At 38.9% G+C, this 10,412-nt stretch overlaps 1 protein-coding gene and 1 pseudogene across 1 annotated transcript; one reads left to right on the forward strand and one right to left on the reverse strand.

The window, feature by feature from the left end:
- Nucleotides 1–1,329: 1,329 nt before the first annotated feature.
- LOC128578962 (heat shock transcription factor, Y-linked-like) lies at nucleotides 1,330–2,921 on the reverse strand. The gene is made up of 2 exons (XM_053581300.1): nucleotides 2,409–2,921; nucleotides 1,330–2,028 (listed from the first exon to the last, which is right to left on the reverse strand). Exons 1-2 carry the CDS (start codon nucleotides 2,919–2,921, stop codon nucleotides 1,330–1,332), a joined length of 1,212 nt encoding a protein of 403 aa, XP_053437275.1.
- Nucleotides 2,922–6,332: 3,411 nt separating this feature from the next.
- On the forward strand, nucleotides 6,333–6,591 carry LOC128579174 (cytochrome c oxidase subunit 7A2, mitochondrial-like; annotated as a pseudogene).
- The last annotated feature ends 3,821 nt before the right edge of the window (nucleotides 6,592–10,412 follow it).

Below are 10,412 nucleotides of genomic sequence, written 5' to 3' on the forward strand. Positions count from 1 at the left end.
GAATCTAGAAGTTATTAAACGTCAGCATAAGGAATTAGGTCTTTGGATGGGACAAGCAATCAACATGTTAAAAGTGTGCATTAGAAAATATGAAAAGTAGACCTTACTAAGAAAGGTCATTAAGGGCACAAACCAGTTGGAATGCTTTGCTAATAGAGCAAAAGGGCTTTTGCTAATAGTATAAAATTCCACTCTGTGGAACTGTGGACACTGGACAGTGATGCAATTCATAACAGTGTTACATAAACTTTATTGCTCAAGAGATAGAAATAATAGTGATCTTGGTTAGTGGATTGGCTGGTTTCAAATGTATTTAATGATGACAATTTTCTTTAACAACTAAAATTCAAGTAGTTTAAAATAACTAAGAAAGGTAACATAATTGAGAAAATATGGCAGTAATGTATGTGTGTACCTTTTCTAGTATTTCCATATATTGCATTTCATTCCATTCTAATTTATGCCTTCATTTTCATTAATTTGTCCTGGATTATTTTAGAAGTCACTACATTTTTTATTTTCAAGTTTCTTCTTTTTCTTTGCTCACAGCCATTCAGCTGCCATGATTATAGTCTCGGGAGGTGGGACCCATTGAATTATGATCCCCAGTGGATTAGTGCACTGGGGATCATACCCTCTTTAATGAATTAATGTCATGTTCTGGAAAATGTTTAGTTACTGGGTTGGGGGGAGCATTTTGAATTCAACCCAGGGGCTTTGTCTCACACTGGGGCTTCCCAAGGTGATGCCCTGCCACTATTATTATTATTATTTAATAGATGAGTTTTTTTGTTGTTGTTTTGCTGCAAAACATAGTGACCACAATTATAGTGTCCAGATTGTTGAGCTACTGAACTCATTTTCTTTTCCCATCTTGTCTTCCTGGGATTAAAGAGTACCCACCAGCGTGCTCAGTATATAGAAAGGCGGTCCTCTCTAGATGCAGCCCTTAGAGACTGAGTTCCCAGTCTCCAAAGTGTAATCCAAATAAGTCTCTTTAACTTATCAGCCTATGGTATTCTGTTATAAAAGCAAAGAGCCTGGGCTACTCCAATATTGTCTATAAACTAGTTAAATATAAGTTATTTACAAAAGGCTATGTCTAATTTCCTGTCAAATGATCTAAAAGTTCCTATCTTAAAACAATAATATCATATTAGTCTGCTGTTAAAATAAAAACATTTTACTGATAAGTACATTTTTAAAAGATGAAAAAGAACACATAAAGGTGAACAATAATTTTATTGTTCAAATAACAGAATGGAAGATGTTATTTTAGAATTCATCAACATATATTTTTCTCTGTCATTCTGCACAATCTGATACTTCTTAGGGAGAGGACCAGTTGTAATTAGGAGGCTGCTGGTACAATGAAGATGGTTGATGAATTGAACTTGAAGGAGAGGTAGCAGATGTATCAGCTATCATGGTTAGGGGAAACCACGGGTTTCCTGATGGTAACAGGTTAGGTAAAAGTGGCTCATTGGCTGATAATCCAGGATATCTTGTTGGAAAAGTAGTAGGCTGCATCATCAGTCCAAAATAATTGTTCTGTAAGGGAGATATGATCTGGTATTGAAAAGTTGTAGATGTGACATAATTCACAATCTGGCCATTTCCTCGAGCATAGCTGCCATATGAGTGCATATGATAAGTGTTCAATCGATTTAAAATAGCATGTTGCTCTGTTGCAACTTGTTCTGATGGTCTAGCTAAACTTGATGATGGAGGAGAAAAATCACTTGTGGTCTGTTCATTTGTAACAGCAATTTGCTGGCTGGAAGAAGGCTTCATTATTAGAGGCTCATTTAAATTTGTAGAGGTTGATGATACATTTTCTCTAGTAGTTTCGGCAACTAAACCAGAATTATAATCCATGTTACTACCTGCTCTAAATTGCTTCTTGTTGGAATCTTGCACTGATGAAGAAGATGCTGGAGAAGAATTTTTAATCCCAACTCTTCTTTTCATTCTTACCAAAAGTTGTGGGCACCCACGTTTAAAATTTGGATTATGATAGAAGTGTAGCTGTAATCAAAAGAAAAGTTTAGACATTTTTTACCCCAGAGACAAAAGACTAACATATAAAATCTCAAATTTCAGCTTTATCAAATTTAATATAATCAAACAATGCGTGTACATTGTTGACTATTTTTAAGAATGTAATTATTAGGAAACAAACATTTAAGTTTTCAAGTGAAAACATGTATGAGTATCACAGTAAATACTTCATTAAGTGGCTCAGTACCTTTATTAAACTTGGTACCAAAAATTCCTTAAAATTCTAAACATTTATCCTTGAACTGGCCTCAATGATTTGAAAAAATAAATGTTACCTTAGTTTAAAATCTAATTTCCCTGTACCATACCAACATTTTACTAAGTGGTAACTGGAAAAAGTTTCATACCTTGCTTAAAACAGACACTTCTTTTTCTTCTGCCAGAAAATCAGCCAGAGAAGCAGATCTTTGGAAAGTCTGTCTCATTTTTCTAAATCCATAAAGGTTAAGCTGTCGAACTAAACTCTTCATACTATCAGTTTCGAATATTCTGAAAGGGCCCTTTCTTTCCAAAACTTCTTTCTTAAAGAGTTCTCCATTAATGACTATAGATGTTCCTTTCTCATCCCACCAAACAGACTTAAATTTGTCACTTTCAACTATCTTCCAAAGTTTTCTAGGAAAGGTGAGAGAAAGGAAGTCATTATCTTCATCTGGTTCAGAGACACAAACTGTGTAATGTTGTCTTTTTTTCAAGGAATCTTTAGACAAAACAAGAAAGGCTTCTTCTTCAATCATGGCTCTTAGCTCTCTGTCCTCAGGGAATATGTGCTCACATGATGGAGGTCCAATGTAGGCTTCTGAGTCATTTGATCCATCTCCAGGAGAAACATCTTGAATTTCTGAAGAAACTCGTGCCATGTCAGATAAATTTTTCTTCAGAGACTCTTCTCATGTGCACAGTTTTCAACCCACAGTTCAAAGGCTGCTTCAGCTGGCCTGCACAGGTAAGCTAATCTAGATCATCACAATGACTCTCAACTTGAGTTCTGGTGACATCACAAAATGACTTTTGTATCCTAGCAATAAATCTGTAACACTTAGCCAAGAGCATGTGCTTCCTACTACGGGAAATTTATCTGATTAAAATATAGTGTAAACTGCTTATTTTACTTAGTATGATGTATTAAATGTCATTCCTACAGAATGTTTTAAACAAATAAGTAAACGAATAAATAGATCTCTTCTGCAACCAGTGCTGTAAACAAGAAAATATTTTTTCTGGTTTCTTGATAGTGCTAGTGTTGATGGGGTTTATAGTTGTTATGTTTCAAGTTGCAAGCCAGTAAGATGTACTGACCAAAATGTTAAGGGATCTGCTTTTGAGTTTCTTTCCCAGCAATGGCAGATCCTCCTTAAAGCCTTGAGATAACTACAGGGCCTTACACCACCTGTGTGTTTATAAAAGATAAGCAGTAACATCACCACATTGTGTCCAAGGACACACTGAGCCTGTACAGGCTGAGGGAATGAGCATTGTTCACCCCCAGCTCATTATAATACTAAACCCCTAAACTAGGAGGGACTTTCCTACCATTTTTGTTCCTGGGATGTATGTGCTGGAATGATTTCTCACTGCACTTGTGTGCCCTGCACTCAACCCCAAACACATGATGGGGTTCATGTCCCTCATGTATTATTTTTACCTTCATGAACTCACTGACCATGTTGGATGGGGGGTGGATTTGAAGCATTGCATGTCCCTCCCCACCCAGCAGATGCATCTCCTGTAGTAAATCCTTTCCTCTTGACAATCCCAGTGTCTCAGTCATTGCTTTCCCTTGTGGGTTTGTTAAGAAATCCTTGAAGTAAAGGGGATTTCCAATATTTAACACACATTTTTACTAGAATGATACCAGGAGGATAGGATTGCGTAAAAGGACAATACAAAAAATGGAATAAAAAATAATTTTAAACGCTGTATCAGTTTAAACTGCACTAATTAGTGCAGAACCTGCATGTAACAAAGACATGGCTGTAGACATAAGAAAGCAGGTGACAGGCTCCTTGAGTCTAGGGATTAAGGAGAACTAACTAATGAGTATAGAGTTTCTTGTTGGGTGATAGAAAAGTTTAGTACCACTGAATCACACACCTTAAATAAGTTAGTATTATATTGTGTTGTATTTCCTTAAAAATTTAAGGTAACACTGATGATTAAAATGGACACTAATTAGGTTTCAGTAAAAAAATTATGTATTAAGCTCAATATTCAAAAAATTTTAAGACATGTATCAGTAAAATAAATATAATTTTGCTGGGGCCAGTGTGTCATGAATATAAATTCTAGGACTTTGGGAGCCCAAGGAGTTTGCTACATAGTTTGAAGTCAGCCTTAAAAAAAAAATTAAGAAATTAACTTACTGGCACATGCCAGTAAGTCCCAGATGGAGAGGAGGCTTAAGAATAGGAGTTCTAGGTTTCAGTGAGCTATGTTCATACCACTGTTCTCCAGCCTGGGCAACAGGGCAGGTTTTCATCTCTAAGGTAAAATTCAAACAGACACAGACACACACACACACACACATACGTTTTTATTTGATGTGTCTATAAAGATCTGATAAGTATAAATTACGTGTAAAATTTTTGAAGTGTTTGGGTCTACAGTTAAGATTGTGAAGAGTAAGAGATAAAAATAATAATATAGCATTAAAAGTAATGTAAATTTATGCATATAACTAAAGGGAAATTTATTTTTATCCCCAAAGCTAAATATTTATATTAAAAATATTTCTGGAGGGGCGGCGCCTGTTGCTCAGTGAGTAGGGCACCGGCCCCATATGCTGAGGGTGGTGGGTTCAAACCCAGCCCCGGCCAAACTGCAACAAAAAAGTAGCTGGGCGTTGTGGCGGGCGCCTGTAGTCCCAGCTGCTCGGGAGGCTGAGGCAGGAGAATCACGTAAGCCCAAGAGTTAGAGGTTGCTGTGAGCCATGTGACGCCACGGCACTCTACCAAGGGCGGTACAGTAAGACTCTGTCTCTACAAAAAAAAATATATATATATTTCTGGAATCTCTGCATGCCACAATATAATGATGTAATTTTTAAATAGGACTTAATTTTGCAAAATAGTATTAATATTGAATAAAAAAATCTTAACTTTTAAAAAATAACCAGGCACCAATTATAGTAAAACATACAGTAAAACATAACTTCTTTATGTCTGTGGTTGAAAAAGAGTCATGTATTAAAATCCTAACTCCAGGTCTATAGGTGCTCTGCCCTGAAGAAAAGACACAGTCGTTACTTCATACTGAGTAAACTGAGTGAATGCTTGAAGATATTCTTCCATTAAAAAAAAAAAAAATCCTAACTCCTACTTTTGTAAATGTTTAATATGTATGGAAGAAATAAATAATGATTTTAATATATATCATATTTTAGGCTGTAGTTCACTTATGCCAGAAAAGGGTTAGAAGTTTGTTCAGTTTAACACAGTATTTTTCTAAACTCAGAAATTTCTGTATTGACAGTATGTTAACAAAAATTTCTGGGGGACACCTGTGGTTCAAAGACGTAGGGCACTGGCCCCATATGCCAGAGGTGGTGGGTTCAAACCCTGCCAATGCCAAAAAAAAACTGCAAAAAAAAAAAAAAATTCCACACTATTAACCTTTTTGAGAAATGGTACCTGAAAAATTCAGGTCCTCCCACTAGAAATGGTACCTGAATTTTTCAATATATTTTTAATTTCAAATTAATACAAGGGCAAAATTATTTAGGTTTCATTATTCTATCTTCCAAGATAAATTTCAAATTACGCAAGAACCCTTCAGCTGAACCCCCTTCCATTGTGCACATTAGGTGAGACCTTGCCAAATGGCTTCTTGCCTCTCACCAATCACCCTCATCCCAGACTCTCCTCACCCCACTTCCTGCACTATGTTTTACCAATTGTATGAGCATGTAATTGTTTATATATTGGTTTCATATTGAATTGTTTCCCATTCTTGAGATACTTGACTAAGAAGAACGTGTTTCAACTCCATCTAGGTAAACATAAAAGATGTAAACTCTACATCTTTTCTTTTTTTTTTTTCCCCTCCCCCTCCCCCTCTACATCTTTTCTTATGGCTGAATAGTATTTCATAGCGTACATATACCACAATGTTTCAATCTATTCATGGGTCAATGGTCACTCAAGTTGCTTCAACAACTTGGCGACTATGAACTGACCTGCAATAAAAATTCTAGTTCACCCTGCACCGGTTCTGGTGTGGCAACTTTTCCTTCTCTGTGTTCAGTTTTAACGGTGGTGGGCAGTAACTGAGGCAAGATGCTGCGGAATCTGTCGGCTCTCCGTCTGATTTCGCAGAGGACCATAAGCACTGCTTCACGCAGGCATTTTGAAAATAAAGTTCCAGAGAAGCAAAATATGTTTCAGGAGGATAATGGGATTCCAGTTCACTTAAAGGGTGTGCTGGGTTGGTCCCCTCCTACTGTGTAGAACCACCATGGTTCTTATAGTTGGAGGAACAGCAAGTGCCATATATCTGCTGGCTGTGGCTTCATTTCCCAAAAAGCAGGATTGACTTCAGTCATCCCAGCGATCACTTGGTTCACTTTCATTTAGCTCTGTATGGACCAGTAAACTGATGAGTATAACTGAGCTCTTCTTTGGGGATCAGTATTTATTGACTTGTATTAATTGCCACCCATTAAGCAGTCTTTAACCAGTGGAAAAAAAATAGTGCAAATAGCTTTGAGGTAAAATGATTTTAGTTCTTGGTTTTGTCTCTGTAGCTTGGTGGTTAGGGTGCTGGCCACATACATTGGGGCTGGTGAACGGAGCCCAGGCCTGTTAAACAACCATACCAACTACAACAAAACAAATAGCTGGGTGTTGTTTCGGGTGCCTGTAGTCCCAGCTACTTGAGAGAGTGAGACAAGAGAATTGCTTAAGCCCAGTAGTTTGAGGTTTCTGTGGCTGTGACACTTACTGCAATCTACTGAGAGTAACCAAATGCAAATCTGTCTCAATAATAAATAAATAAATAAATAAATAAATAAATAAATAAATAAATAAATAAATAAATATTTTTGTCCTTCTGTGTAAAAACAAAGTAATGGGATTGTGGGATCAAATGAAAGATAAACTTGTAGTTTTTTAAGGATTCTATGTACTTCTTTCCCTAAAGGTAGTATTAGTTTGCTGTCCCACCTCCAGTGTAGAAGTGTTCCCTTCTCTCCACATGCATGCCCAAATCTGCAATTTGGGTACTTTGTGATGAAGGCTGAGTGATATCTCAGCATGGTTTTGATTTGGGCTTTTCTGATGATAAAGACAATGAGAATTTTGACATGTTTGTTGGTCACTTTGTCTTTTTTACCATTTGATTATAGGTGGACTTGATTAAGAAAGAATATTTTACAACATATTTAGAGAAGTAATTACATCACCCACACATGACTGCCATATTTTGTCATCAAAATGTTCTTCATGGGTAAATATGACTACTTTGTTTTCTTCTTCTCATCTTCTCTATTTTCTATTAAGAAGTTTCCTTTTTTTTTTTATTTTTGTTTAGACACTGTCTCACTTTTTCACACTCGGTGGAGTTCCGTGGCTCATAGCATTCTCCAGCTCTTTGGCTTTGGTGATTCTCTCGAGAAGCTGGGAGTACAGGCACCCACCACAACACCCGGCTATTCTTTTATTGCAGTTTGGCTGGGGTTGGGTTCAAACCTGCCAACCTAGGTATATGAGGCTGGGGTCCTACTCACTGAGCCTACTCACTGAGTAGGCACTGTCCTACTTAGAAGTTTTATCTTCTATCTCTTTTATTATCTCTCTTCTATTACTGTGAAGTGATTAGTTCAGATACTGTCTTTCTGGTCCATTCATTACAAAATGTTGCCTTTCATGTCTCTTACAGGTCAAGTCTGTAAACAATAACTTTTTTTCTTAGAATGTCAATTCCATCACTCCTAGAGGCAATTATTGTCTCTATCACTAAGATTCTCTCACACAGGTGCTCTATGGAGTCAGAAAGGCCCACCCAGTAGCAGGGTTAGACCAGGGGACTGAGTCTCTTTCTCCACTTTGCTTCTCTTTCACACCAGGCACTGGTGACTCCACAGGGCTGCAGTCCTACTCCCTCCAATAAGCAAATGTGCCAGGGCTTAGTGCCTGTCAGAGTCAAAGGAAGGTCAATGCCCCTGCTGCCTGGCCACTACCCTCTGCCACCAGCTGGCTGGGGGATCAGAGGCCTGCCTGCCTTGGGTACTCAGTAACCACTGGCCAGTGTTCCACCTGGACTCAGTCTAATCCTGAGGGTAACAAGTCAGCAAATGCTTTTCTCTTTCAGCCACCAAGCCTTTGCCCCTGCTGCTCTGCTGTACTCGTATCACTATAGAGTGAGGTCTGGTTTCCTCTGGCAGTCCTGAGAGTTGGGGAGATGTCCCCATACATTGGGATCACTCTATTGTTGCTGGATCTTTGTGGGAAGTGACCTTGTACAGGTCCTCTGTGATGGCCACTGCCAAGGAAATCTGACTGTAGCATCAGCTCTGGGAGTGTGGGGCATGGATCCAGTAGCAGGGCAGGGGACGCTGAACATGATTCTAGCAGTGCCTGGTGCCTGGTGATGTTGACAAGGAGAGAGCTTGGCTCACAATACTGGCCATACCGGGTGCATCTTGGAGAGAGGGCATGTAGAGGCCGCACAGTGCCTTGTACAATGCTCTTGCAGTCTCTGGCTGGGCGGGGTGCTGAGGCAGGGAGGATGTGTGGCTCTTAGCAGTTTCTAGCCCCACAACACAGAGGCAGGGAGGGTGCCAGGGACATGTAGATCTAGCAGGCTCTGGCCTTGGTGGGGTGGTTAGGGCACTTGGTCCAGCAGATGGGGGTGGGGGTGGAGGAGATCCTCTTGAGCTTCCTATTACAGTCTCTGCACAGTTAGGCTTCTGGTTCATCAGGTGAGAGGTGAAGGGTGCACTGAAAGTTCAGAATGGCAGAGGAAACATTAGTTCAATATTTTTTTCTGGCAAGAGAGTGTTCAGAATCTTAGCAGGGTCTCTCTGGGGAAGTAGTCCCCACTTCCTGCAGCTCTCTCCTGTGGGGTGAGATAATAGTTCCTCAGTTCACCACTGGCCTGGTGAAAACCTGCAGCTCTAAACAAATAGAAAAAGGAAAAAACAAAACAAAACAAACAACCCCCCCCCACAGCTTCTTTGGGGGAAAGGGATGCACACTTTTCCTTTCTAATGAATTATGTACCTGAAGTTTGCTTTCTTTGAGTCGTAGCTTGCCTCATCAGATGTGGCCTACAGTTATCCCTCTTCTTTCTCAGCTGGGTTCCCAGTCTTCAGCTTAATTGGATACTTTCTGGACATTATCTTTCCCTCTGGACGGGAGCTTCTGTTGGAGGCTGCCTCCAGTTGGCCATCTTGCCCCTCCCCCCTGAAGTTGAGATATTTTTATGCATTTCTTTTCGGGGGTTGGGGAGGATTTGGAAATATAGGTCCAAATAATGGTATCTGGGGAGTAAAAATGGGTGGGGGCAATAGAGTGACTTGTAGAAGACCATGAGAGACAGGTATTTATTCTTTAAATAATTTGGGCCAGGTCAGCTGAGAACTTGACCTTCATTCCTGCAGTATATTGAGTTGAGGGGCCAGGAAATGGGGAAAACCCCTTCTAGTCTTTTTTGGGTTTGAACGGCCTGCAACTAAAAATATTTTTTATACCAAGGTGCCATATGTGGTATAAGCCATATTTGGCTCAAGAAGCCAAACTCAACTTCCCTGAGTTTCATTACTGTCTAATAATAGATTTAGCTACATTACCTCTTGAATCCAAATAAGTAGACATTCATCTTCACGTCTTACTTTGGGTTTTTTTTTTTTGTTTGTTTTTTGTTGGTTTTTTTTGCCATATGTATAATGGCTAGGGGAATAGATTAACGCCAGGGAGGAAAAACATTTCCACTGCTCCCTTGGGTTCTGTTATTAGCATCTATAAATTAAACTTATGATAGATATATTAATGGGAGGAAAGTCATGACAATTTTACTTGATAATTTTAGTAGATGCACAGAAGCTTCATAGAAAAGAAATAAAAATGTAAAGGAGTGGTTAGATTTGGATGCTTATATGCTATTTTAACAAAGGTCGATAAATTGCAGAGAATTGACCAGACAAAAGAAAAGGGCAGTTTGGGCTTGTAAAGACAATAAATTATGGGATAGTAACTAGGAAATGTATGGAAGATAAGTGTTGTTTAGTCAGTTCTGCATTTTCTGGTGTGGGACAGGAGAACTTTTTTAGAAATGGAAATTTATGTCACCTTCACAAAAGGGGTAGGTATGCTCTGCTTTTAGGCAGGAAGGCAGAGAGTGAGGAGTCCTTCACG

This window comes from Nycticebus coucang, chromosome Y (genome assembly GCF_027406575.1).
Source record: "Nycticebus coucang isolate mNycCou1 chromosome Y, mNycCou1.pri, whole genome shotgun sequence".
Classification (NCBI taxonomy): domain Eukaryota; kingdom Metazoa; phylum Chordata; class Mammalia; order Primates; family Lorisidae; genus Nycticebus; species Nycticebus coucang.